At 44.2% G+C, this 27,741-nt stretch overlaps 4 protein-coding genes across 5 annotated transcripts; 2 read left to right on the plus strand and 2 right to left on the minus strand.

Moving 5' to 3' along the window:
* Positions 1 to 897: 897 nt before the first annotated feature.
* On the minus strand, positions 898 to 9,165 carry spint1a (serine peptidase inhibitor, Kunitz type 1 a). Its single transcript, XM_053846046.1, has 11 exons — positions 9,066 to 9,165; positions 8,543 to 8,967; positions 7,826 to 7,983; positions 7,607 to 7,748; positions 4,200 to 4,367; positions 4,086 to 4,130; positions 3,885 to 4,016; positions 2,401 to 2,451; positions 2,086 to 2,256; positions 1,702 to 1,761; positions 898 to 1,504 (listed from the first exon to the last, which is right to left on the minus strand). The coding sequence occupies exons 2-11, from the start codon at positions 8,934 to 8,936 to the stop codon at positions 1,317 to 1,319; spliced, it is 1,509 nt and encodes a 502-aa protein (XP_053702021.1). The 5' UTR covers positions 8,937 to 8,967; positions 9,066 to 9,165; the 3' UTR covers positions 898 to 1,316.
* A 632-nt stretch (positions 9,166 to 9,797) lies between these two features.
* On the plus strand, positions 9,798 to 18,898 carry ppp1r14d (protein phosphatase 1 regulatory inhibitor subunit 14D). Of its 2 annotated transcripts, none has more exons than XM_053845732.1 (5): positions 9,798 to 10,007; positions 11,406 to 11,808; positions 17,178 to 17,258; positions 17,555 to 17,587; positions 17,695 to 18,898. In XM_053845732.1, the coding sequence occupies exons 2-5, from the start codon at positions 11,629 to 11,631 to the stop codon at positions 17,761 to 17,763; spliced, it is 363 nt and encodes a 120-aa protein (XP_053701707.1). In that variant the 5' UTR covers positions 9,798 to 10,007; positions 11,406 to 11,628; the 3' UTR covers positions 17,764 to 18,898. The 2 variants fall into 2 exon arrangements, with proteins under 2 accessions (XP_053701707.1, XP_053701706.1); XM_053845731.1 differs by lacking the exon at positions 9,798 to 10,007 and adding an exon at positions 10,915 to 11,071.
* Positions 17,994 to 23,002, minus strand: zfyve19 (zinc finger, FYVE domain containing 19). Its single transcript, XM_053845729.1, has 12 exons — positions 22,692 to 23,002; positions 22,494 to 22,615; positions 22,364 to 22,417; positions 21,926 to 22,089; positions 21,706 to 21,848; positions 21,502 to 21,610; positions 21,186 to 21,404; positions 20,544 to 20,620; positions 20,302 to 20,406; positions 20,096 to 20,229; positions 19,838 to 19,921; positions 17,994 to 18,592 (listed from the first exon to the last, which is right to left on the minus strand). Exons 1-12 carry the CDS (start codon positions 22,743 to 22,745, stop codon positions 18,580 to 18,582), a joined length of 1,278 nt encoding a protein of 425 aa, XP_053701704.1. The 5' UTR covers positions 22,746 to 23,002; the 3' UTR covers positions 17,994 to 18,579.
* bub1bb (BUB1 mitotic checkpoint serine/threonine kinase Bb) lies at positions 22,934 to 26,347 on the plus strand. Its single transcript, XM_053845730.1, has 9 exons — positions 22,934 to 23,039; positions 23,607 to 23,764; positions 23,841 to 23,900; positions 24,067 to 24,211; positions 24,285 to 24,481; positions 24,551 to 24,714; positions 24,895 to 25,085; positions 25,146 to 25,246; positions 25,808 to 26,347. The coding sequence occupies exons 2-9, from the start codon at positions 23,625 to 23,627 to the stop codon at positions 26,028 to 26,030; spliced, it is 1,221 nt and encodes a 406-aa protein (XP_053701705.1). The 5' UTR covers positions 22,934 to 23,039; positions 23,607 to 23,624; the 3' UTR covers positions 26,031 to 26,347.
* The last annotated feature ends 1,394 nt before the right edge of the window (positions 26,348 to 27,741 follow it).

Raw genomic sequence — 27,741 nt, forward strand, 5'->3', positions numbered from 1 at the left:
TGATTTTATCCTTCAAAAATCGCTCGCAAATTGAACCAAAAAATGTCTCCATTTTTTTGTAATAATTGAGTCGGTTGTGCGAGAGAACTCTAGAGAAATAAATGAATGGTAGTCAATGAGGAGCTAAAAGTTTAGACTATGTTTGTCATGTAATTTACTATTTACTTCACTATTAAATAGCTAAATTACTCTTCAGTTTGCTAGACATCCGATTTGAATTTTCAGGGTAAGAATGACTGGAAATGATGTAATACAGTGGTACCTCGGTTCTCGACCACAGTCCGTTCCAGGCGGCCGTTCGAGAAGCGATTTGTTCGAAATCTGAATGGATTTTTCCCATTACAATGAATGGAAAAAGAACTAATGCGTTCCAAGCCTTGAAATAGTCTTTTGGAGGAGTGAATGTAGAGTGTCTGCTGCAGGTGGCTGTTCCTCTATGTGTGTGGCCGCTGCATGTGGGAGGGGTTGAGTGAGTGACGTCTCTCCAGAAGTGAAGAGGTGCCCGGTGCGTGTCCAGCTCTGAATGTGCGCTTCTGTGCAGTTTGGCTGTGACAAAGTCATAAACCAAGTCACGCTCTGTCCCAGACTCGCCTCATCCCTGTCCCAGCTCCAGCCCACAACAGGACATCAAACCCTGGAGTGAGAGCGAGCACCTCCCCTGTGATACTCTACCACGGTCCAGGTTTTAAACATCAATATGTCGAACTCCAATGAAAACTGAGGTACCACTGTGGTGTTTTTTTGCAAGCTACAATTTCATATGAAGTTTGAATGCGAGCGTGCATGAAGCCACTTGAGTTGAGACTAGGGTGTTTCTCACAGGATTCAATCCCTGTTCAGTTTTGTTTAACCCAAGCACATGGCCGTGGCTTAGAGAGTAGAACGTGACAACTCAAAGACACTTAAGTAGGTATTTTTTTATTCAGTACAATTGTTCACAGCCGCAACAACACGAAGCTTTGCAGGTTATATGTACAAGCCTTTATTCAGGGTTGATAAAACAGCTTATAAAAGACACACTTCACAGGCTTGGTCACCGCAGCAAACAGCCGTCTCATGAAAAGCTCACCTTTAGAGAATATTTACAGTGGAATGAGTGTGTGAGAGTGTGTGTGTGTGTGTGACCCAGGACGAGTAACAATGAAGTGAGCAGTAAAAGTGAAACGTATTCACACAAAAAACCCAGGTGTTAAAATGAAACTAAAAAGGAACTAAAAAAAGGTCGTTATAAAAACGTCACATCTTTCCGTATGTGCCTTCTGCTCACAGTTCATAAAGGAAATAACCTCGGCGCCGTGTCTCCGCCGGCGACCGGGTCAGATGGGTTTGGTGGTGCTGTTGTAGACCAGACGCTCTCTGTCCTCCAGCGAAGTGACAGGGGCGCTGTTGAGTGGCACGCGGTGGTGCTGCGCCGACTTCCTCTTGCCCTTCATGAAGCAGTAGACCAGGACGATGAGCAGAATCAAGATGGCGGCGCCCAGGAGCGCGGCGATGGCGATGATACCTGGAGAGAACAGGGTCAAGAGTCAGCTCTGCGGACCAAAGCAACTAGCTCGGCACAGTTCTTTTTAATGCAAAGAATATTATGTTCTCCTAGTCCCTCAGTATTGAATTTAAATTTTATTTATTTTACTTTATTTGTTTTTTTTTTATTTTCAATTTTGAATTGCAGCATAACTCAACGAGTGAAATGAAACTCACCCGTCTCACTTTCAGCCTCCTGGCGCTCAAACTCAGCCTTCCTTGCGAACACATCTTTCTCTGCAATGGAAGGATGCAGATTAAAAAAAAACATATATATATATATATATATATATATATAAAAAAAATGAAGTAGAAAAAAAAAAACAAATGCAAGTTGCAACAGGATTATTATAATTTTTTTTTTTTTTACAACATCCGTGACTCAGAATAAAACGTAACAGAAAAGATTGTCCGGTGGCACACGTGAACCTATATAAACCTATATAAATGTAACATGGTATTAAGACTAGGCAAAGCTGACCTTGAAGCTGTTGTCTGGCAGCGCCGACAGTCTGGACGCTTGTTGTTGGTACAAACATGACCTCCAAGAGCCAAACCCACCTGTGACTCCGCGGCAGGTCTTTGTGCAGGACTCCTTGTTGTCGAATCTGTTCTCGCTGCCTTGACAGCCGCCGTAGTTGAAGAGGAAGCACTCCTGATCCAGCGGGTTGTAGTACCACTTGCTGAGACTGTCGCGGCAGGTCCCGGTGACGGGCGGCTCCGTGCAGCGCACTGTGGACACCAGAGCGAGACACCACAGTGAGACACCACAGTGAGACACCAGAGTGAGACACCACAGTGAGACACCAGAGTGAGACACCAGAAGCTCAGGCTGGTGGAGCGTTCATGAGTCACGCAGTCCGGTTAGACAATGACCTTTCTGCTCGTCGATGGCGATCTTCAGCAGGATCTGCAGATTGTTGTCCACTGGTGGAGACACAACAGGAGCGTTAGGAATCGTTCAGTAACTGAAGCGGACACTAGGTGGCGATGTTGGACGAAGAGTCGGACAAAAACTATAACTGATATGTTTTGTTCTCCTCTTTTAGTCCCCACCACCACTTCAGCAGTAAATATAGCATGTTCTTGTTTAAAGATTTTCTTCTTTTCACTGGCCATTTTTGTGTGTTTTTCTTGTTCCTCACAATACATTGAAGGAATATTGAACATATACTTTGACATAAATTGTCTTTTTATGTTGAACATTGTGTCCAAAGTTATGTTGATTTATATTCAAATTGAGCACATTTGAAATGAAATATTTCAACAGGTTTCATGGCATATAAACACTTCTTAATACTCTAAATTACATTTAATCTTTTTAGGTTCATCTTGTCCTTGTTAGTTATGTATATATTTTGGATATTTTTCTCTTATGTTTCACCCAATGTGTCCAGAGATGGAGGTGGAAGATATACTACATTTAAGTGTGGACTATCTACATGTGCGAGGAGATCACATGGATTCACTCACATTCTTTCTATACACTACAGATCTTTGCTGACGCTACTCGTCCATCACTCGCAGTGTTGCGTGCAATGCTCCTCTTCCCACACACACAGTGAAGAAGCCGGTCAAATGTGCACCTTCACGGGCCGTTTTTAAACCTGATGTGCCTCCAACTTGACCACGCACCTTCACGACGGAATGATGGAGTGTTCCTTGTCGGACCCACGACGCAGAGTTAACAGAGCTTACTGTAATGGGAATTTTATTATACAGTATTAATATTGCTTGTGCTACTAATAAATAAATTATTTACAGATGGAGGAATGCTGAATGAGGGCGTGTGGCTCAGTGTGCGTGAGAAAGAGAGTTACAGGTGCTGCAAAATTGAGGGAGTGAAGCAGACACTGGAGGCCTGAGCAGACACTGTAACTCCTTAGAGGGTCAAAGGTCAGATGGAGGAGGCTGCAAAGTACCATCTTCTCCTGAGCTGGTCCTGATAAGAACCACCTGGGTACTGAGGAGGGGAGCGTGCCTTGTGATCGTCGCCATGGTGACGAGGGAGCCAGCGACCGGCACTGGCGTGAGAACCAGTCAGACGCGAGCCCACGTGGAGAACTTTTGTTTATGAAGGGGTCAAGACCTCAGTTTTGTTTTTTTCGCTCTATCGCACGATGCTAAGCCAGGTGTAGCTGCTGATGCAGAAACAACACATTTCTTGGATGGAACTTGTTGGATTTATATAATGTATTTTTCCCATATTGCCCGCCCCTTTCTGCAAACACTTTTAAACAAACAAATATTCTGCAAATAACATGCCAAAATAGCAGAGTGTCAGTAGCTTTCTACAGGAACGTTTTTTTTTTCAAAAAAGTTGAAAAACACCGATCGAGAGAGTAAAAACATCTGCTCACAGTCTTCACACTTGAGCTCGTCCGAGCCGTCGCTGCACTGCGGTACGGTGTCACACTCCAGGCCCGGATCCAGGCAGCAGCCGTTGGCGCAGGAGAACTGCAGCGGCGTACACGGAGCCCCACACTTCTCCTCTGCAGACCAACAAAGCACATGACTACAGACGTTCACCAACAGCCCGGCACCGGTCAAACTGAACTTACGCTGAGGCTGTGGGTTTGGCAGGCTTCTTCCCGTCCCTCGTTTCTCTGTAGGCAAACAGGAGAATTTACCACCTGGAAAAACGTGACGAAAAGCCTCAAAGGAAGGAAAGGTACCGTTGCCATAGCAAGCGTTGCTGCACTCCTCCTTGGACAGATAGTTGTTGAGATTCTTCTTGCAGCCGCCGAAAATGAACTCTTCGCATTTCTCGGAGGCAGCGTTGTAGTGCCAGCGAGGGAAGGAGCCACGGCACGGGCCAACCTTCATCGGGGCCATGCAGTGGTCTGGAGAGGCAAGGGACCAAGTGTCAGCCAAACAAATATGAGAAAACAAACATGTTAGCATCGCTTAGCTTTACTTAATGACTCAAGATTTTATACAATGGTCTGAAAACATGATTTTACAGCCTAGTATGGCTTGAAAATGGACGCTTCTGCGACATATACTGGCGGCCTCTGTAAGCCTGAATCCATTTTCATCTTCCATTTGACATGCAGAACTAGGTCGCGGACAATCCCTGCTGGATCCAGGTGAGAGGCGCGGCGCTCCCCGGAGACTATTCCATTCACAGTCAAGACACAAAGCTTTCACAATTTGTTTTGTTGGGAGTCGCGACAGGAAACTGACATGGATCCCACCACTGTCATGTCCAGATAACTTGACAAGCTTTTGTCCTCTTGTACTCGTGATGTGATGAGGTCATTTTGGAAAGTTCTGTCTGATAAGACGAAGATGCCATAAGGTGAAGCTGGAGGATTGCTCTGGCAACCCCCGGATGGGAAATGCCCACAGCTGAAGCCGATATCTGACCGATAACACACAGCTAAAGCCGATATCTGACCGATAACACACAGCTAAAGCCGATATCTGACCGATAAAACACAGCTAAAGCCGATATCTGACCGATAAAAACAGACTCAAAAGAAACACCAGATCTCCATCTGGAGCTTTTTTTGGTTGTCCCCAACAGCCTCCTGAACAAATGAAGCAGTGTCTGCTCTGACACATGAAAGGACACACAACACAGACAGAGACGACCAGAACTATTAACCGTCATTAACCCGTCTAGTTACAGAAACAACAGTATGATGTGACGTAACAACCTTGTCGGAGCAGATCCCACTCCACATTCCAGCGGTCCAGGAAGTAAACAATGAATAACACTACTATAGTAGTTTGCTTCCACGCTCTTGGCTTTGTTATCAAAGGTTCCACTGAAGTCGGCCGTGCCAAAGACGTGGACGATTAAATCACTTTAGATCAATGGTTTTAAGTCCAGGACTTGCAGTGCTGTTTGTGTAACTGCCGCTCAAACCAGATCAACAGGTTTTCGGGGAGTCGGGGGAGGAGAAGACGGCTGAAGGGGAGGTAAAGACACAAAGGAGGAAAAAAGCAACAGATCAGATTAAACAGGAAGAGAGATTTGTTTTGGACATCGGCTTTGTTTTGGCGCCATTTATCATGAGTTGGACACTACAATGCTCAAGTGTGTCGGACCATCACACCAAGGCATGACACCAAAAATTAAAATACAAGAATGTGATTTTTAAGTTCTTGAACTAGAGAATGAGGCCATCAAAGCCACATCTGATGTCAAACAGAAGAAGAAGCAGGCAGTTCAAAGTCCTGACTCTTGAGTGTGTCACGAATACAGCGCCACAAAATGATTCCAAATTGGGATTTCTAACTTCAGACAGCAGAACAACTATGACATCAAAACAGTTTGCCAGCTAAACAGCAAGGATGCAAGTCAAGTGTTGTCGTCACGCTCACCCTCTTTAAGCAGCCCTCACACATCAACACATTCACACCCATAAGGCGTCACATATTGACTGTCAAGTGGACTTTGGCGTTCCAGGGTGACTCAGAGGTCAGGCTTCCAGTTAAATGAAGGAAACCTTTCCCTTCCCTTCCCGTTTCACTTCCTGACCCCGTGGGCCACGCTTCACCGGACTGTACAATGGGTTGAAAAATAAAAAAAAAACAGTGGTTGGGGTAAAGGTTAAGCTATGGAGACCGTCTAAAAGGCCCTTGAAACTCCACTTCCTACCTCTCCCTCATAAAAACATGAGCTCGACTTATGGGCCTTTCCTTCGCCAGGAAGTGCCAAGATAGGGGAAACTATTCGACTGAGTTCTGTGTCAACATTGGTCAACATGTAACAGTGTGAACGTGTTGCTCACAATCCACCACATTCAATAATTAACATAAGGTAAGTTTATTGTGGCCTTCAGATCCCCCCTGTGATCCAAATAGTCCTGCCACGTCCGGTGGGGGGGCGACGTGTGATCACATTCAAAACAGTGGAAAAACTAGGGTGTCTTTTGGGGGGTATGTATAATATTAGGGCGTTAGATCTTCAGTTTTAGGCTAGAAAACCTGAGACAATTGCTCACTCCATTTCAGTCTACAGTGTAGAGTTGTAAGAGGAAACCAGAGTGCCAAACACACAGAGCACGGCACACAGAAAGGACCCATCGTCCCTCCCACCTGGAAACACTGACCCTTCTTGTCTGTTACTCATCCAGGGAATATTATTTAATGATGAAGTCAGGTCTAAAAAGCTAGTTCCACCACTGATGCTGAAATCACATGGCAAGACTTGCTTTGAATACACATTTCCAGTTATGTGTCCTGGTTCCTTAAAAAAACAAACTGCACAAGTCACACAAAAAACACCAAACTAACCTCTGAAAGTGGAACTTTCTGGCCACAAGTGTTGCAGTTCCATAAACAGAACTAGTATTAATAAGTTTCTCAAGTCGAAATGCTTATAAGGAGGGACAAGTGAAGCCACAGATGACATTGAACTGTCATGATAGACACTGCAGAAGCATGACCTTTCTACTGTGAACTACAGATTTTACACCTGGTCTCAAGAACACGAACAAACCCACAGAAACCATTCGCAACATGGTGAAGACATTGCGACACCACTGCAACAAAACAAAAACAGTTTCTTCCATGGAACCAAAATATCTGAACTAAGATCACGTTGTACATCCGGAAGTTAAGACAGCAAGTTCTGACAAGTTAAGCAAGAACTCTGAGGCAGATCCTGTGACGAAGACGGGAAGAAATTAAAGCCCGGCACGGGTCCAGGTTGTGTTGAACGTCAGACAAGAATAAGTCAGAGGAAACGTCAACATATTCAATTGTGAGTCATGTAGAAACTCAAGCTGAGCTAACACTTGAACTACACCAGTCAGTTGCATCATGACCACCATTTGGCTGAGCCACAAAAACATCTCATGGACTTGGCCTGAAGAAAAGTAAAGTAGCTGTTAATGTTCATGTTAGTCTATTACTATTTTTTGGAGCTATGTTTTAGGAGCTTAGCCAAGGATGCCCAAGGAAGGTAGCTAACCGCACAATATCACACACAGTTCAGCAATTCAAAGGGTAAAAACTCAGGTCACACAGGTATTCACTGAAAGTAACCGAATGCCTTTGATCTTTTTAATCTAAAGAAACAGATTAAAGGCCTTTTATCTTTGTTCAGATTAAAGGCAAGGGTACGTACGCTCAGACTGCTCCGGTGTGAGGACCAGGACGGTGACTTTGGTCGAGTCCGATTGCCCGACCGTGTCCGTTACCGTCAGCTGGAACTTGTATATCCCAGATGTCAGATTAGACACAATAATCTGGTCAGCAAAGTTGGTTTTCTACGACACCAAACAAATGACATTATGTGGCATCACATCACACTGAGGGTGACAAAACTACAAGCGCGGACGCTCACTGTGATGATGGCGTGACGGTAGTCCGTCAGCATCAGCCACGTGTAGGCGACGATCCCGTTATCGTCCTTGCTCTCGATGCCGTTCAGCGTGACGGAATCCTGCGGCTGCACCACACGGTCCAGGCCGCCGTCAGCCACCGGCGGTCGGTCGGATTCTTCTGCAAAGACAGCAATAAAAGAATGACACGGCAGCTCCAACGCAAGTGGAAGACCACTCCTGGGGATTTAATGACATGTTGGCGTGTGTGAACATGCTAGCTGGATACTTCTGCGCTTAATCTGGGGCTTCACTACACTCAGGGAAAACATCTACTCACACAACACTTAAAGCCAATATGCAAAGAACACTTCAAGTACAGGCTGGATTTAGCTCAGGCTACCGCCAGGATCATCCTGCCTAGATTTATTTTTCAAAACAGTCGTTGGTAAATTAGCTCAGCTAGTTCAATAACAGTATGTGGCCCACTATTGCGGTGAAAACTGAACTCAGAGAAGTGGGTACTACTGATGTCTAAAATTCTATTTGTGAGTTTACAGTTAAGAGGTGGCTCGCTTTGGCCCCCGGGCCTTGCGTTTGACACCTTAAACAGAGCTCCAATTTTCTAAACAAACACTAGACATTTTACAAAGCAAAAAAAAAAAGAATCAAACGAGACTGACTTGTTATTGAACTAAAACAATTTCTACGAATATTGAAGGAGGAGAGCCAGGTCTTACTCGGGGGGAGGTCCACCGCCATGTAGTTGTCGTACAGGGAGTCCATGATGTAGTTGAGGTAACCCTTCTTCCTGACGAAGCGACAGGCGTACTTCTTCTTGTACAGGCAGTCGAATAAGAAGCAGGACGAGACGAGCCCTTCCTCGCTGCCTCGCTCCATGAAGGCGACGTTGCAGCGCGCGTCTTTGCAGCAGGCCACCACGCAGTCTCTGACCCGCGTCAGCGGCGGGGAGGACAGGAACGTCGCGCCGTCCTTCACCGACTCATCCGCGTCCAGCACGAAATCATCCCGTCCGTGTTTGAAATTCGCCAAACAGTCGTCTCCGGATTCTTGTCCCTCAACAGAGTTCCAGAGCAGCAGAAGCAATGAAAGTCCCCTGAAGGCTAAATTCATTTTTGGATTTCTCCTTCAGTTGCGGTCGGAGCTGGAAGCGACAGGCAAGGTGTGATTCGGCCGCTCAATGGGGAAAACAAACCGCTGGAAACACTGAAACAGCACCGCGAACAAATAAACCGAGCTGACCTGGTGCGACGCGGTAGCTTCCAAAAGTGAGTTAATCTCGTTTGAGGCCAAACAATCCACACACACGCACGAAACAACCTGCCACCAAAATGACTCACCTGAGAAACAGGAAGTGAAATTCCACCAGGATGCCACTCCCTATTTGGGAGTGACGGAGGCGAAGCGAAACCTCCTTGATACCTTGATATTTCCGCACGATACTTGCGAAAGCGCTTGACGGGATGTCGGACACGATTCCTCTCAATGAATAAATCCAATAAAATCAACGGTGCCGCGTAAGTTGATCTCAAAATAGTGCAGCACAAAATTCTAAACCAGAGTTTTACGAGAAAACGAAACAGTAAGTGACTCATCCGAGTGTGATATTTAGGAAATAGAGAAACACAGTAAATGGAAAACCACAACAAATAAATAACATGATAAAGCAAACAAATTAAAAATGTTTAATTTCCTCACATTACTAACTAACATTTCATTATATTCATGCGATTTTTTGGCGATATAATGTGACTAGGAGAATACTAAATGGTATTTATTTATAGAATGTTACAAGGAGTGAAATAAAAAAGAACATCACTTCGGATTTAATCGCTAGTTTGCGACGACTGTATGAATGTATCCGAAAGATGGCGCTCTAACTCTATCTACTGAATAAAATGCTGAATACAATTATTACAGCCACATTTTTATGACCTATTTTCAGCGCTAAATATTACAACTAAATGAGTGAATCACTGAAACTTGCGAAATCAAGCTGGACTGTAAAGTCCTGACAAGTGCTGATTCATTCTTTGAGTCATTCTTTGGGTTGTGTTGACAGGAAGTGATGACTTGTCTTGTGAGAGAATTCCAGACACAGGCACGACTGACATGTTTGTCCAACAGGTGCTCTGCTAAAACACATGGCGCCTCAGAGGCGAGAGGGCCTGTCACTGGTCTCAGGTAGGTGTTAGTGGGTCGACCCAGCGGTGCAGAACCAAGCAGTGGAACGTGAGATGAATGAATTTGTTGGACTGGAAAGGAGAGATGCAGGGACTTCTCAATAATTCAGAGTTTGTAACGGGCAGCAGGTGGAGTGCAACCACGGCCCCTGACTGGAAGTTCATGTCAAAACCAGACACAAAACAACATTATTCATATGGTAACGCGAGCATACACAGGCTCTGTTTTTGAGATTGCAGAAATGTTACTGGTTTAATAACTTCATCTGGTGTTTTGTATCACCCCTCAGCGGGACCAAACTCTTGTTGTTCAAGATCAAGTGTACAACGGAAATGAGTCTCTAGACCGGTCCTACCGCTTCCTTCTCAGTCTGGAGCCCTTTCTTCTTTGAAAGCCTCTAGTTTTTTATGCTATAGTGGTTTCATTGTGTCTTGTCTGAAACTTAGCTTTAGCCAACTTAATCCTCACCTCAAACTACACCCTGAATTCTAAGATCTAGACCTAAACCCTAACCTCAACCATCTTTAGGCCTGTGCTAATCTAACACCGGAACAGTTCGCTCTCATGAATTTCTCACTCTTCTTTAGTGCCACCTAGGAAGTGTCTTGCCAGCGGCATGTGCCGTGAGAGTCTTGCTATTTTCTTGGGTCAACCCAAATGATGGTTTTCATCTTCTGCTTGTTGCCACATCCAGTCACCTTAGCTTAGCATCCTCTTCATACCCTCCTCCATCACCTGGTACTTCCATCCAATGAAAGACTCATTGGCCATGATCCCCTGGTGCCTTTGTGTTGTCACCTCATTGTTTTTGTTTTCCTAAACACGTCCTTGCCCTATTAAAATGAACCTTTTATATCTTTCATGTCTCTGGGTTCAACTCCGTTTTGATGCCACAAAGGCAGGTTCTCACCAGCCCCGGTGTTTGTCCACAACATTTAAGGTATTCCTGTGCTATTGGGCCACAGAAGTCTAGAATACTAGTAGTAGTCACCAACCTTTGGCTGCTCAGGCTTGTTTTGAAAGCCTTCAAATCTTCAGCCAACCATACGACACTGGAGTGACAAGTAAGAGCTGATCAAAAATATCTGCTGGGAGTACGTTTCTCCATGGAATTGATTCTTCAATGTGACTGAGAAAACAATATGACCGTGATAACTCAACACATTTTACAACGGTGGTTCAGATGAAACCATTTTTAGTTGTTTAAAACAGACTTCCGATGATGTAGATTCAATCCTGAATATCAGGCTACAGTCGAGCGACTTCACTGCCCTCTGACCCTCCCGACAGATTTTATTGCAGTCATTGACCTTTGCTCCCTTCTGTTGTGGCCGACATAAAACACACACACACTCACACACCAAGCCATATCTCATTACCATCCTCCTGACTGTGCAGCCTGTGGGTGGAGAGCAAGAGCGAGCGAGAGAGGAAGGAGGTGAGCGAGAACAGGCAGAGAACCAGAGGCAGTGTTCGACCGACCAGCTCCTGGGACTTGCTTGCTGAAACGGACATCTGAAGGCAGAGGAAAGCCACAGCTCAGAACCTGCGCGGCACATCTCTCTCTCTCTCTCCCTCTCTGTGAGCGCGCTCCCTCCGTCCTCCTGAGGCCGTGGCAGCCATGGCGTCAGAACCAAACACCCAGTCCAGGGTGATGTTTCAGTCGGTGGACAAAACGGATGAGCCGGGCCGGCGCAGGATCGGCAAGCTGACGGTCAAGTACAACCGCAAGGACCTGCAGCGGAGGCTGGACATCGAGGAGTGGATCGACGAGCAGCTGCACCTGCTGTTTGACTGCGAGGTAGGATGGACACACACACACACACACATGCAGCGGGAGGGGCGGCCAGATGAAATCACATTTGGGCTCAGCATAAGTGAGGCTGCAGACTCCTGTGTTATCAGGCCGTCGCAGCTGGTGGGATGGTTTTCTGTGGAGGGTTGGAGACCCCTTCACATCCCAGTCCTTTGCTCACGTGGCGTAGGTTCCGGCTTAGCTTTGGCTGGTGAAACTCTTGCTTTGGTTGGAAGAGAAATCACTGTCACCAGAGCACCTCTTGAAGTCCTCATTTTTCCACTGCCGGAGGTTGTTGTGTTTATGTGTTTCAGCTTGACACCATGGTGTTTCATGGCCTTGTTTGGACCTGTCCCTATAACGTTGCCTTAAACATGGCAGCTAAATATCTAGGCCTTGCCTCAGTTATCAGTCACGTACCTTTGAAGGCTTGGATGTCCAATCCGGTGTGAATGGGTCGGACCTGCATCCTCAGGTTGGATCATCACCCTGAAGCTTTGCCTTCGCATCAGAGGAGCTATGAGGACGTCCCTTTTCTAAGATCCACGCTCCAAGATCATGAGAATTCATCCTCATTGCAGACTAAGGTCGAATTGATGGACTTGTTTTTGCAGCATATTAATGGCTGGCTGCACTAAACTCAAGTGGCACAGCTGGAGGTCCGGGGCAACACCAGCCCTTGACTCCCTGCTGGCCAGCGCCAGAGGAAGCGTATCAGCTCTCCGAGCTGTTACCGCAGAAGATCATTTTAAATGCTATTTGAAAAACATCTCGGGACAACAAACACACCCTCCGATTCACGGAAACACCACTCCAGATACAATCCAATTATGTCACAGGGAGGCTACCATGGCAACAGATGTCTCCACAGGAGGCGGCACAGCAGCGGCTGTGTTTCCTCAGGACGGTGCAGAGATGACAACAGTCTGTGGCTGGAGACAGAATCCAGGGTTTGAAGCTGAGTGCTTGCTAGATTTGACCGTTTTTAGAACAGAAAGGTGAGGAAATAGACTAAACAAGTGCCTCAGAGGGAAGTTAGGGAGGAGGATGTTGGTGATGGAGATGAAGACACTGCCGTGTTTCCTTCCATGACCTTTGCTGCTCCTCTCAGTGTTCTTGGATGGCGGCTTTGTTCCAGTGGTGACCCGGGAGACTGTGAGTCACTCCCTTCCACCGTCTCCTGGGTTTGTTTTCATTCATCCAGGTCAGCAAGGAGTAAATGGAGCACTGGTTTTCAGCAGGTTTCACCCCCAGAATGGACACCTGAAAGTAGTTTTGGTCAAGGATTTATTATACAAGGAAACGCATACGAGTCAACTGCTGACACGTACGTGTAAAAGCAGCATATTATTTAATCATAACAGATTAATTATTAGCATCTTGGATGGTTCATAACACGATCTGTGGGTGTTTATTACCTTTATTAAAGGGTTATCTATACTGTTGCCAACACAACAGCTTAGTAATAATTTAATAAAATAAAAGCTGATCATTTTCAGCCTGGAAAGAAGCCCACAGAAAGAGGCCTCGCGACCCACTTTTCGGTCCCGACCCGCCGGTTGAGAATCACAGCGACTGAGGCTTCTCCTAGAGACAGAACGTCAGTCAGAGGCAAACCTCTGTTTTGCCTGGCGCACCACATTTGTGTTCTTCTTGTCTGTAAATTTAAATAAAGAGCATTTCCCTGTAAAAACAGACTTCCTTCCGTCCAACACATTTGCATCGTCGGTTCATGCGGAAGACGAAACGGGGGCCCGGTCCACGTGCGCGGGTCCTCATGAATTTTGCATTCGTTCAAAGGACGGTTTTCTCTGTTGCTGCTACGAGTCTTCCGCATGGAAGCATTTACCAACGGTCCCCTGCGCCGCCGGCTGAATTATTTAGCTGCGGCTCTAATTCATACGAACGCTCCTCTGCTCTACTCTGTTTTGGCCACGTCTACTGCCGAATGCACATTTTTGTGACTGTGAGGGAAGATAAATATGAATTATGAATCACATTTTAACGCCTATATTCATGATATTTCATTCGTTTAAAGACTAATATCTTAAATAATACCCCTAAAAATATATATATTATTATATTTTCTCCAATATCTCACTTTACTTCAATATTTATATTTTCATTATTGCCGTATTTTATAATATGAGTAAATCAATGCATAATTTTTAACATTTTAATGCTAAATAATAGATATATTTGGCTTTTTAATTTATTATTGTACTGTTTATTTAGTTTCTCCACTCACAACTATGGTATTACATTCATTTAAATTACATTTTTACTCTTAACTTCTAATAGAGTTGAGTGTGGAACGCACAACAAACAGGCCTCAATATTCAACCTGCATTAGCATGGTGTATTTACTCTTCATCAGTTGTAGATGGAGGTGAGGAGGCTCAATATTGACCACAGACTGAGTAAACGCCTCACACATGTCTCGTTCTCCGACTTTTTCTGCCCTGCCGCTGTGTGATCAGGCAAATGCGCGAGTGTGTGTTTGTGTTTCAGCAGAAGTGGGGCCTGACAAGTCCGACACAGGGCTGAACATCCTCACTATCACATGCTAAAGATGCTGCACGGCTAACCGAGAAAGCGAGTTAATGTGAACGTGGAAGTGAAGACAAAAGTCCACCACACATTGGCGGAAGGCTCTGAAGAGCTGCTCCTCTGACGTGAGAGGCCATGGACAGGTCTGGGCCTCTTTACCTCGGCTGCTGCCCCTGCGACCCAGAAAAAAGAACTAGAATGGAGGGAATCTTCTATTCTTCAATTCTTGAGTCAGAGGTTTGGGGAGGAGACTCACAGGAACTGAAGGAACCCTCCTAGACTCTGAATAGATAAACAGCCTTAATTTATTCCAACCTTGTGGGGGCGCTAGTGTCACAAAACCAAGACAATTGCGCTTGTTCTTTCACGCACACCCCCCACCCAAATAAAGGGTTAATATAAGAGCCTTTTGGCTCAGCTCTTTTTCACCAAGAGAGGAAGATAAACCAACTCATGGGTTCACCAGCTATGTATAGTATTTCAGATGCTGTGGGCATCGCCAACAAAGGAGTCATCTGAACACTTTTAAGTGCTGAGCAAGCACTTTTAAATCTTCTGTTAAACTGAGGTACCTAACATCCACCATCCTCATCTTTAAGTCTGTGTGACATTTTCCCTCCCAAAAAAGGGTCTTTGTGTAAAGCCACCAAAAAAATTTTTGGTGTCAAAACTTGCTCAGATCAGAACCTCAATATTTCTCTGCAATTCACTCACCAGGGCCAAAAAAAAGCGCCTCCATAAATACGAATCTGCGATAAAAAATGGACGAGTCAGGAGGCAAGTGCTCGCTTCCACTGACTTTGTAATTGATGCCAAGGTCCGCTGAGACTTTTCATATTCATGGATTGTGAAATCTGTGTCAACAAATATTTCTGCTTCCACTTCAGAGGCGCAGTTCGCCGTCTGACATCATGGAAAAACACTCGGATTTTAGTGACGTTTCGGGGGTGGAGGTCATCAGCACTGTCATCCATGAGATATGTTTTTGTCAATGGTTATTAATAGGTTGATGTTGGTGACTGAAGAGGACGATAGATGCGTGAATATCTCCTCGGCAACAGTAAAGGGTTCGACTGGGTGGAGGCCGAGAGGCAGAGGCAGATTCTCAGTCGCGATCGTGTCTCTCCCAGCGAGGGAGAAGTTCGGACCTTTCTGCAGCTGTAGCCCCGGCGACCTCACATGACAGAGGCGTGAGAGAAGATGGTGACTTATGGAAGCGTTCATCATGTAGCATTGACTGTTGTTCATTTTGGAAGAAGAAATGTTTCCACTGCTTCTTTCCTCCTCATTAGTCATGTGACTCTGAGGCCACCAGCGAAAAAACGACCAAGACTACTGAACACATCACTAAGAAAAACCGGGACGATCACTTGAAGGGAGCACAGGCACAGATCACCTGCATCTGTGCGACCTACAAGGTCATAACATGGACCTCGTGTGTGGACTAGCAGCACAGTAGTGAGGGCTCTGAAGGGAAGCCCAGAAATATTTGCAGTCAGCAGCTTCACGCTCACATTCGACAGCCTCCTTCTCAGCGCTCATATTTTCCGCCGCCTGAGTTTCATTGTGGTGCCGCTCGGCTCCTGGACGAGGGGGGAGCAAATCGATGTGGAAGTGCTGAGTGGAGCGGGGATGGACCCTCCTTCACGCTCCCCAGTGCCCGCTCTAATTCATACTGGCGGCCAGTACGGATTCTGCTGATGTCTGCGAGACACTGTTGGGACCCGCTGACCTGCAGCTGAGCGAGTTCACAAAAACCTAAAAGGGAATTTAAATTTCTGTTAAAAATGTTTATATATCACATATTTCTACTTAAATTTCCAGTTTTTATGTTGTATTTAAAATGTTTAAATGTGTTTAAAACAATAACAAATGAAAAATGTGGGTTATATTAACTTATTTTGCACATAATATTCACCAAAACTAGAACTTTTAATTTCATTTAAAAATGTTTCCTTTTTTAATGAAGATGTTTTAAATAATAATAAAAATAATGTGGCTCATATTAACTTATGTTACACATAATATTCATCAAAAATATAACTTTGAATTTTATTAAAAAATATACATTTCTGTTTTTTATTAAGATGTTAAAAATAATAATAAATAAAAAAAATGGCTTATAATCGTTTATTTTACACATAATCACCAAAAATATAACTTTGAATTTCATTAAAAAATATAACTATATAATATATAATAAATATATATATATATATATATATATATATATATATATATATATATATATATAATCTCCATCATTTATGCAGATGTTTAAAAATAATAATAAATAAAAATTGGGTTATATTAACTTATTTTACACATAATATTCATCAAAAATAGAACTATTATATATATATATATATATATATATATATATATATACATAAATTTCCATTTTTTATGAAGACGTTTAAAATAATAAATAATGTGGGTTATATCAACTTATTTTACACATAATCACCAAACTTAAAACAAAAACAAACAAACAAAAAAAACATTTAAAAATATCTACATTCACAACATGATCTCGTATGATTTTTATGTAGTGACTATTTTTTGCCGGTTGGTCCTGAGATGAACTGGCGCCCGGGGCCGGACTCCATCTTACTCTCTGAGTTAATATTTCACTTCAATCCGTCAGTATCTCAACATCGTGATGATGACTAGGATTTCTGTGATAAAATGAATCACATGTTGCGTAACATTTGGGTCAAATCTCAACTCCGATAGCGACGGACGCGCTCAGTTGCGCACATTAAATCGATCACGCTCCGATTCTGAACATGTATGTGTGTGTGTGCGTGTGCGTGTGCGTGCAGGAGGAAGACATTCCCGAGTTAGAGATCGACATCGACGAGCTCCTGGAGCTGACAGACGAGGGACAGAGGACTCGGCTACAGGTCGGATCCTCGTCAACAGTGCAGACAATATTTGAATTTAAAAAAAAAAAAAAAAAAAAAAAAAAATGGTATTGTGGTATGATCTTTTATTTCCACATATGGTTTATTATTTATTGATGCGCAATAAAAAAAAAACAAACTAATGTTCCAATATGTTCCAATAGATCTTATCTTTAGCAATGTCATAATATTTAATCAAAATTCCCTTTTAAACACTACAAAAATATTGTATTTATTTTTCTGTTGTGAAGCATCCCGTGCCATGTTTTAGTAGCCTTTCTCTCTTTCCTTCTCAGGAGTTGCTGCAGGAATGTGGAAAGCCAAAAGAGGTGAGACTCGTTTCTTTTCCTTCCAGTGAAAAAAGCCAGTGTTGAGCTGAGGAGACCATGGTGCGAGGCCAGGACCAGACTCAGGGGTCTGTCTTTGTCTCCCACAGGAATTCATCAACGGGCTGCTCTACAGGATAAAGGGTCTACGCAAACTGTCCGGGCCCTTGAAGAAGTAACTCCAGGTCAAATAAGTCAGCGAGTCGACGTGCAGCAGTGGTGTGTGTGTCTGTGTGTGCGAGCGCTTCCCACTTCAGAGAGAGAGAGAGAGAGAGACGACCCCTGCACCCCTCCCCACTGGTCAGTCTCACGCCGCAGTAGCCAGCTCCCCACCCATTTTTGTACGACTTTATTTGATTTGAAGGACTTGGACACGATAAACAACCCGACATGTCTCCTTATGTTGTGTAGGACTCCATGTTTTTGCCTATTTATGTACAGATATTTTTGTTCAGTCAATAAAAGGGAACCTTTTCAGGATCGTGTCGTCCGTGAGCGAAGGCTCCGCTTGCAGCTTCCCATGAATCTGGAAAGCCAACCACAGACAGTGAACAGGATTGATGGCAGCCTGGCAAGCTTGATATCGACGGCTTAAACTGTTGAGTAAATAAAATGGGAGAATCAATTGCTGAGTAACGTGATCCGGTTCCACCTGCGAGGCGCCAACAGAACCGAGGAGGAGGTCGGGAAGTGAACATCCGGGGAGCAATGGCGGCCGGATCTCTCAGAGATGTTGACATATCTGGACTAAACAAAGCAAAAATCTGCGACAGGAAGTTCCATTAAGCAGGTGTCCATTATCCTCCTCCATTTCCTGACTGCGGTCGGCACACGACAGCGCCAGAAAGGCAAACACATTACCGACTTCCATGTGAAGCTTAATGGAACAAGCTCCCCCGAGAGAGGAGGGTAATTACCTCCTGCCTAGTCGGCGATGAGCCGGCGCTCGAGATGACCGACGGCGTCGTCACTGTTTGTGCTGTGGATTTTTGTTTTCACCTGAAGCCCCTGGAAGACGCCCAGCACAGGGTTACACAGGGTGAGAGACACGACCTCAGCCCAGTTATTCAAACACAAACAACAGGAAACTTCACAGCAGAACTGAGAGACACAGCGATGGCTGGAACCTAAAACCCACGGCAAGAAGGTGAACTTGTTTAGAGGCACTGTTTTTGATGATGCATGAATAAACAACGTCACGCCTGAGAGGGACATGTTCTTAATGAAAGTTTATCTTGAGTCCTTTTTAAGTGTTGGCTCTTTTGCCCTTGCTTCCACATGTCTCCATCAGAGGGCGCTGTTCCTCAACCGTGATTTACAGCTCAACATTGAAAGGATGGTCCAAGTAACTTCAGTCAGGTTCGCTGAGCTTTAGTTATTTTTGGTGAGTCAATCCTTAAAAATAAATAAATAAATAAATAAATATATATATATATATATATATATATATATATATATATATATATATATATATATATATATATATATATATATATATATATATATATATATATATATATATTTCACAAAATTATAAATGAAGACAAATATAAAATAATATTTAGTGACAACACAATAAATAAAATCTAATGGGGGAAATCCATATTTTCAAATATGGATTTGTACTTTTTATGACTTTATGATGTTTCAGTTTATTTATTTTGAACCAGATTTAAACTTCTCAACTAATATGATGCTTTATTTCCACAGTTTTATTATTTATTGAAGCTTTTTGATGCACAATAAAAAATATATATAATAGATCTTATCTTAAGCAATATTATTATATTTAAGCAAAATTCCCTTTTAAACATGACAATTATTTTATTTTCATTATTTTAGTTATTTTTCTGCTATGAAGCAACCCGCGCCATGTTTTAGCGGGTCTGACCGTATCAGAATGACCCTTAAGACCCTGACACAGGTACATTTTAAGTCTTTATTTAAGACCCACAGCTTCCTGTTAGCCACCTTTTTCCACCGTCACTCATGTTCTCATCTGGATTTACGGTGTTACAGTGATGGTTGGAGAGAAACATCTGGCATTAGAAGAGCAGCCACTACCACCATGATACCTTACGCTTGCAGCTACAACGAAAAACTCTATGAAAAAGCTGCACAATCAGCAACTCGATACCAGGTCAGTTCATTTTTGGATTGAGGATTAAGTATCGTGACACAAGTTAGTTCAGCTTGAAGTCACTTTCTGATGAAGGCAGGTGTAAAGAGAAAGTCCTTGAGTCTGGTGCTCACGTCTTCTTCTTTTTCTTCTTCTTCTTGGGCGCTGTGTAGCTGGCGGTGCGATGCTCCTTTCTGTCGAACTCATCGTGGACCTCCCTGCAGAGATGAAGCGGCTGGATAATTTATCAGGCTAAATACTTTATACTCATGCTGCTCAGCAGTATGGCAGCAGCCTTTTCTGGGTCGTGGCTTGCATTCCAAACGACAGGCGGTTGGATCTGCTCCGAGGAGGAAAAAGAAAGGAGGGTGGGCGATGGTGATGCTACGAACCTGAAGCAGCGTTTGCAGAACAGGTCTCCGTCGCAGGAGTGACATCGCAGGACGGCATCTTCGTCACAGATGCAGCACCAAGGAAGCTCCTCATCGTCACTGTCTGAGGGCGGCGCAGCTGCAGGAGGGGGAGTCTATCCGAAAACAAACAATTCAAAGCAAATGTAAAACAATATTTCAAATAAATCACACGTTTTGTTCAGCACCTGCTTCTTCTTTGATGACTTCTTCTCCTTGTTTTGGGGTCCGCTGGGTTCCACAAATGGGATGTTGTAGCCGCTGGCTTCATCTAGAGCAGCTTCTTCTGAGAGCTGCAACATATAAACAAACCATTAAAAATACAACTCTCAAAGAGGCATGAGAGGAAGAAAATAAATAAAAAATGATGTGACACAGCCATATAAAATTTAATTTAGTGCGGGTTCTCTGTTGATCATTGAAGCCCAACCTGTTTCAACACTCTCAGCACGGCCTCCTCCTCCGTCTCCTCATCGCTGTCAGGCTGCTTGAAGTCATCCAGGGTAACTAGAAACAGTAAACATTAGACTGGTAACTTCAGTTGAAACTGGCTTTGACACACAGTTGCGTCTATATAGTTCTGCAACAGGATCCACGGGTTAACTGTTACATAAAAGCTTCACCTGTTGCAGTGCATTGTGGGACTTGTAGTGGCCATTAATAATAGACGCAATGGAGGTCATAGACTTACAAGAGAGCTTGACACAGAGGAATCTAACCTCCCACAGGTTGTCTCACTCAGAATTTGAACCAGGAACCCTACAGCTGTGGTGCTGCAGAGTGCCATGAAAGTTTATGCTGTCATGTAATGTTATTTATCAGTATAACTCAGAGGATAGCGTGGACACTCTGTGACTGAAAGGTTTCATCCTACTTATGTTGGACTTGTGCCTCTGTGTCCCTGAGCAAGACACTCCCCATGGCCAAAGAAATTATTTTTCTATCTTTATTTTTACTTCACAATACGTTGTTGTTGTTGTAACTTCAAAGATAGATATGATATGAAACTCAAGAATATAGATTCAGATTCTAGATGTTTAGATTCAATAATGTGGTCTGGAGAGCCGCGCACCTGTCTCAGGGTCCTGTCCTCTCAGCTGCGCCAGCCTCTTGGCTACATCAAGGATCTGATCCTGAGTGTGTTGGGCTTGTTTCAGATCCCTGATGGCCTCATTGACCAAACGCTGCTTCTCAGCCTCCAGGTCCTTGCTCTCACTCTGGTTCTCCTCCAAGTTATCCTCTGAAGATCTCTGTTCTCCTTTATTCAGGTCATTCATAAGACCGTTTGCACCTGTGGGGGAAATAAACCATGATATTACAGCCTCTTCAGTCGTACCAGTCCACAGATCACAGCTACACTTGTTGTATATTCATGAAAAGTATCTTACTGGAGTTGGGGTTTGTGTGTTGCTCATCAATGGCCACCTCTTCTGACAGCTGAGCCAAAAGATCATTTGCTTGTTCAGTCTGAGTTCTGCGGTCCGGAGGCTGATGCACCTAAAAAGTGAGCTGTATTTATTTCTTACATTCATTTGACATTTTGTGGCCACGTTCCTGGTATTTCTGAGCGTATGTTTGAGGCTTTGGCTCACAGGTGGGGGCGCATGTGAGGGCGGGGCTTGACCCCTTAAAGCCGCTAGGCGGTCCTCCATTTCTGATGTCGAGGGCACCGGTTTAGTTGGCGCTTTCAAAGCAGCAAGTCTCGACTCAATCTCTCTCTCGGATGGTACAGACTCTGTTCAAGACAATAGAGAGTCATGAGTAAAAAAATGCATAAATAAGTAAAAAGTGTCAGATGTGTCGCTGCATTACTTGGCTTCGTATCTTCCTTAAGTTTTTGGAGTCTTTCTGCAATGACCTGATCTGCTTTGGTCATGTTTTTGCTTGGAGGAGGACCTTTCAGGCTTCTGCCGGCACCTGGTGCAGCAGGCTGTGATGCTGCCCCATGCTGTTTGGCTTCATAGGCAGCAACACGTCTGTGGAAAGTCACATTATACACTGGCGTGGATTTCTATTTCATTCTGCATTCTTGTCACAGTTTGAGCAAATTCTAATCTTATTTTGATTTTCAAAAACATTGCAAACGTTGATAAAGAAGGAATATAGTTGAATTTGAGGTATAATGTTGTGCTATTGTTTTATATTTTGATCCCCAATTTACAATTTGAACCAAATCAAAACATACACGCAGTTTGATTTACCCATGACGGAGGATCGACAACAAATAATATAAGACTTAAATGAACGTACTTTTTGTAGTTTTCTGGAGGTGACCATCTGCCACCAGAATCTGACGGACCACCACTTGGAAAAAGACGAAAAACAAGGAAAGTTAGTGGAGCTTATTGAGCTATGTACAATGAATGGGTCGGTGTTTTACCCGGTGAGATTGGAGTGGCATTGCTTGCAGACCTTCTGCTGAGTGTTGCCACAGCGAGGCACAACAGCACTGAGGGTCAAGCAGTTGGCGCAGAAGGAGCGGCCGCAATTCTTACAGCCGAGCTGGAAGAAAACACGTCATTCTCAGCTGCTTTAAACCCCGTCGTTACACAGCCATGTGCTTCCAGGCAGCTCTTACCTCCTTTTTGAAGAGGCTAAATTTGGTCGCGCAGCAATAACAGCGGCTGTCCATGGCTACATTCGCCGATTTAGCAAAAGCGGTGATGACAAATGGCAATATTAACCATTAACATGTCCATCTAGTCTTGAAGTGGAGCAGCTTCCCACCTACCAAGAGCGACAACCAAAACAGGAAGAACACCGGAAACTGTAGTGGCGACGTGACGTAGTTTCCCGTTTTTGCATTCAGCCAATCAGTTTCCTCAAAATCCCTACGGCGGTCCCCGTTCAAAACGCTGAGCCAACGAACGTCTTCGAGTGTGTCTTACCGTTCACCAGAAACGACAACAAACGGCCGCTCTGTGGGGTAAACGGACCATATTATATTGAAAAGCATTAAAGTCAGCATCTAGTCATCAATGCCTTCATTTAAAGGAGCGGTGCAGCGCAATGTTTAAGCCTGGACGTTAGCATTTTTGCTAATGGCAAGCTACCTAGCTCATCTTGTACGCGTACATATCTAATATTATTATACTTGTTTGCATATGCACAAGTGCATACTCTATAGCAGCAGTGAGTTCTGCAGAGATGTCATTTTCTAATTTGTTACTATTTGATATTGTGCCCACACTAACACTGCATTTTAAACAAACGTGTTTTGTCATTCTGTACTAGCCATTTAAACCTGTAGCCTGACATGTGTTCAATATGCCATTGATTTAAGCTTCTTCTACACTATTGCTTTGTTTAAACAATAAATATCAGAGTCTGTCATTTCCCCATCAATTTGGTTTGGTGATCAGGATATGTTGCGATACACTGGGCACTGAATACAACTGCTAACTGCATTTAAAGCACCAGTGTTGTGTGTAACTGACAGCTATAATACTCTTGAACTCAAGCAAAGTTTCTAAAATCCAGTTTCTTTTTGAAGGTATCAAAGTTATTCACAATGGAAGAGGCCAGCGTTGAGTGGGAGCTGTGCAAGGAGAACATTCAGCCACTGAGGCAGGGACGGAGCATGGCTGCCATCCAGCTGGCTCTCGCTCAGCAGCAAGAGGGCGTCAGCACCGCCGTCGACCAACAGAGGAAGTATGGATAAACCATCCCGACACAATTTGACTGATGACCTTCTGTTTCCATTTACTTCTAATGTCTCCGATAACAGGGCTTTTGAAGCAGAGCTGCGAATGTATGAAGGCGATGATCCACTTGACGTTTGGTATCGGTGAGTGTCACCATTTTTCTTAAAAAAATGTCCTTAAAAACATGAATTAAAAAAAAGAATGTGACCATACATAGGAAACGATAAGAGAGAAAGTTCAGTGCAGACTAACCCCAAAACCTTTGAGCTCTGTAGCAGGTGGCGCTGTTCAATAGTTGTGTTTTGACAGATACATAAAATGGACAGAGCAAGCGTTTCCTTGGGGTGGGAAAGAGAGCAGCCTGTCCACGCTGCTGGAGCAAGCTGTGACCAAGTTTACTGAGGAGAAGAAGTACTACAACGACCCCCGATATGTTGACCTCTGGATCAAATTTGTAAGGTGTTTTTTTTTCTTGTAAATGACTGATGATATGAGTGAACTTTTGAAAACAAAACTTTTGTGTTCAGGCGAATATTAGCACTGATCAGCTGAGCATGTTCAGGTACATGCAAGCTCAGGGCATCGGAGTACTGTGCTCTTCCTTCTACATCGCCTGGTCTGAAATATACGAGATTCAGGGCATGCGGAGGGAAGCGGATCAGATTTACCAGGAAGGCATCAAGAACTTTGCGCAGCCTCGTGACAAACTCCAACAGTTTCACATGTAAGCTGTGTCGATGTGACGCCCTGTGTGTGTGAAGAGTGTGTTTACCGAAGGCCTTTTCTTGGGCAGGGCTCTGCAGTCGCGCATTGTTCGACAGGTGACCATGGAACTGGACAACGTAGCTGCAGACTCCGATGAAGAGGAGCCGGAGAGGCTTGCTTTCAATGAGCTGAGAGGTAGAGGGATGGGAAAAGCCGTCGCTCCCATCAACAGAACCGGCGCTGTAGTCAAACGTAAGTGGACCAGCATTTCAATTTGATCTGAAATTTCCACCTCATCGGGCCGCGATCGCATGGAATTTCCTATATTCATCAGCCGATTATATAAAAAGGCAAATATACAGGCAATTCTGTTGAGAAAAAAATGTGATCATCTTGCCTTGTGTAATGTAGCTGCTGTTGTGTCTGCTTTAGAAAAACCAAGAGGCCTGCAGATGCAAGCAAGGCCGCCTGACAGAGGCGGCGCTAACAAGTTTCTCATCTTCGACGAGAACAAGGCTGAAAGTTCTGCTACGCCCGAGCATAAACCAGAGCCCTGGGGCGCCCCGCCTGAGCGGAAGCCAAAGGAAAACCTGCAGAAAGTGGAAAAGTGGTGCGACGTCAAGGTACGACGCTACACTCCGCGGTGTTACAGGGAACAGTGTGACTGAGTCCGTCTCTTCCAGATGCCAGTCAAGTCCAAACATGGACATTGCCTTACAAAACCGACACCTCCAGAACCGACCTTCCAGCTGTTCGAGGACGAGTCGGACCCGCCGCCCGCCATGTGAGTAACAACTGTAACCTTTTTCATGACACATTTCCAAACCCTTGTGACATAATCAGAGATTTATTTTTGACCCACTGCCACTGCTCTTTCACTCATCTCCACTATACTAAAGCTCTTTTCATGTCTTGAAAATATTTGTATAAGAACTTCAATGTTATAAGAATGTCAAGTCCATTCAGAGTAGTGGAAACCCTGGCCATTGTGTAGCGAAAAACATCCCTGAACAAAAGCAAACAGATGCTTTTGTTTGCTTTTGTTCAGGGATTCCTCCATGTTTGTTGTTGTTGTTATCATCCTAGCTGCCACGTGTCTTGTGCATCAGTGGGATCAGTGGACCAGGAACTCCTGCACTTACTAAGGTTCCCTGTTGTCTGGAGAGACAACTGTACTATTTAATTAGTTAAATCATAATTAATAATCCCACCTCTTTTATAAACACAACAGTAAAATGAACCATCAGAAGTATCTGTGTCACAGATTGTATTATTACACTGTAGTGTGTGCAGTGTATGGACAGAATCTTATGCTTCCTCTAACTGGCGCAACGCTTTTCCTCAGGACGCCGTGCAAGATCAACCCTGCAGTGAACAGAGTCTTATCTGCGCGCAAACCCGGCAAGGAGGAGTCTCATCTGCAGCGGCTTCAGAGGCACCGCAGCTCCGAACAGGAACACGCGTCAGACAAGAGCGAGTACTGCAGAGAGCTGCTGCTCAACGGCGTCACGGAGTTCTGCTTTGAAGAGCTGCGAGCCGAACGCTACTTCATGAAGACGTCCAAGTGAAGCCCGGTGTTTTTCCCGTGTTCACTGAGACTTTTGTACGTCCCATTTTAAACTTATTATTTAAGAGGCCAACGACTGACGTTTTTTTTCTTACAGTGACTTTTAGCTGAAATTTGTAGACCTCACTATACACCTGTAACAGCCAATTCAGCATATATATGTGTGTGTGCGTCAACGCTGCTGCGGCGTTGGCTTGTCAATACTACTTCCTGTCCTGTCTCTTACTAATCCAACACTGTCCGAGTTGATCCCTCTTCGCTCTTCTTTTTTTTAAGTTCTGCTGAGTACTTTCTCTGGGATGCTGCTTCAATAAACCATGTCTCTGATGCTGGCGATATGTTTTTCTTAGAACTGAAGTATAATCCGTCAGTTACCCCTCCTCTACAGGAAGCTTCCTGTACTGATAGTGTTGTGTTCCAGTGCGATTACTGAAACATCTGATGAGAACACAACTTGTGCTTTCAGGATTCAGGTTGACGCCTTCTAAAGGCTTTCATTTTTCAACCTGCTATTATGGGATGTAGTGTCAACGTTAGCCGATTCAGTGTTGGATAAGAAGACCCTACAATCTGTCTCTACTTCTCTGCAATGACAAGATGCCTCGTTTAGTGTTGTGTTTCTGCCCGTGGAGCCCTCTAGTGGTGGTAAGAAAAACATCCTCGGACAACGCAGCGCTACTGTGTAACAGTGTACTTCTTCACTCATATTTTGGATCGACCTCTCCACTCTGACCCCTTCTGTTGCTCCTGTCAATCATTTTCAGAAAAAACAACTGAAAAATCACAACCAAACTGGAAAATTTTCTATTTTTAGGTACTTTTTAGGTTTATCACATTTACTTATCCAATATGTACCAAAAAGTATTGCACAGCATACTGTATAATAATAACAAATAAATAAATGATATTTTAGGAACTTAAACTATTTAAAAACGTGCATTTATTTTATTGGTTAACTTGTCAAGATTAATTAAAAAAAAGACTTTTTTGAAATTTGATTTAGCGCCCCCTTGTGTGCGCTAAATCCAAGTTACTCTACATCCTGTTCTTTCATTGCTGGTGCTACTGTTGTGTTATGACAGCATGGACTGTCACATGATCCTACTCCACTGGGCGGACGTGAGTCATAAGAACACGGCGGCTGCTGAACACGTAGAGTTAATCATTGTCCAGGGAGGTTTGCCAGCTGACTCCAGTGTTGAGAGGCTTCATCGACTGGATCCACTTCACACAGCCAGACGTTGATGAATGGCTGCCCCCTTCATTAGCAAGTGAAATCCCTCGCATTTTGAGGGCAGGGCACTTTTTCAGGCCGGTCCCCTGAGAGGCCCTTGACACAGAATGTGGCTGGAGTCTGCGCCGTCATGTTTGGATACGTGACCCCAGATCCTCCTCTTCTCTGGTGAGTTCCTCTGACTGGGAGCTGTGTGTCAGTGAGAAATGATGGGTTGTGTGTGTGTGTGTGTGAGTGATGCGCCACGGTCGCGGCGGAGCAGTGTAACCACATCATGTTGCGTCTTCCATGGTCTGGCAGGACTTGTTAAAAGCTCATCCCGAGGAGAAAAGCAGCCAGTGAGTCTGATCGGCAGAAAATCCATGAGTCTTAACTGCAGAGCGCTTGTTACTTTGAGCACTCTTTTATGGGCCGTGTCTTACTCTCAGTGCCCTCAACCTATTTGTGCACTTTTAGATAAGTCGGCAGGAATGTCCAC

This window comes from Synchiropus splendidus, chromosome 16 (genome assembly GCF_027744825.2).
Source record: "Synchiropus splendidus isolate RoL2022-P1 chromosome 16, RoL_Sspl_1.0, whole genome shotgun sequence".
NCBI classification, from domain to species: domain Eukaryota; kingdom Metazoa; phylum Chordata; class Actinopteri; order Syngnathiformes; family Callionymidae; genus Synchiropus; species Synchiropus splendidus.

Bases quoted from the DNA above. Each gene is read 5' to 3' on its own strand.
- spint1a (XM_053846046.1), bottom strand. From the start codon at position 8,936: ATGAATTTAGCCTTCAGGGGACTTTCATTGCTTCTGCTGCTCTGGAAC. The intron at 2,257-2,400 runs GTCATTGTCTAA...TGGTGTCCACAG, and splicing joins CGCCATCGACGAGCAGAAAG to TGCGCTGCACGGAGCCGCCC. The intron at 1,762-2,085 runs GTGGGTTTGGCT...CTTCCATTGCAG, and splicing joins GACCTGCCGCGGAGTCACAG to AGAAAGATGTGTTCGCAAGG.
- ppp1r14d (XM_053845732.1), top strand. From the start codon at position 11,629: ATGGCGTCAGAACCAAACACCCAGTCCAGGGTGATGTTTCAGTCGGTG. The intron at 11,809-17,177 runs GTAGGATGGACA...GTGTGCGTGCAG, and splicing joins ACCTGCTGTTTGACTGCGAG to GAGGAAGACATTCCCGAGTT. The intron at 17,588-17,694 runs GTGAGACTCGTT...TGTCTCCCACAG, and splicing joins AATGTGGAAAGCCAAAAGAG to GAATTCATCAACGGGCTGCT.
- zfyve19 (XM_053845729.1), bottom strand. From the start codon at position 22,745: ATGGACAGCCGCTGTTATTGCTGCGCGACCAAATTTAGCCTCTTCAAA. The intron at 20,621-21,185 runs GTGCGCGGCTCT...TACTGTTTCTAG, and splicing joins AGGACAGGACCCTGAGACAG to TTACCCTGGATGACTTCAAG. The intron at 20,230-20,301 runs GTGCTGAACAAA...GTTTTCGGATAG, and splicing joins AGTCATCAAAGAAGAAGCAG to ACTCCCCCTCCTGCAGCTGC.
- bub1bb (XM_053845730.1), top strand. From the start codon at position 23,625: ATGGAAGAGGCCAGCGTTGAGTGGGAGCTGTGCAAGGAGAACATTCAG. The intron at 23,765-23,840 runs GTATGGATAAAC...CTCCGATAACAG, and splicing joins GCCGTCGACCAACAGAGGAA to GGCTTTTGAAGCAGAGCTGC. The intron at 24,212-24,284 runs GTAAGGTGTTTT...TTTTGTGTTCAG, and splicing joins TTGACCTCTGGATCAAATTT to GCGAATATTAGCACTGATCA.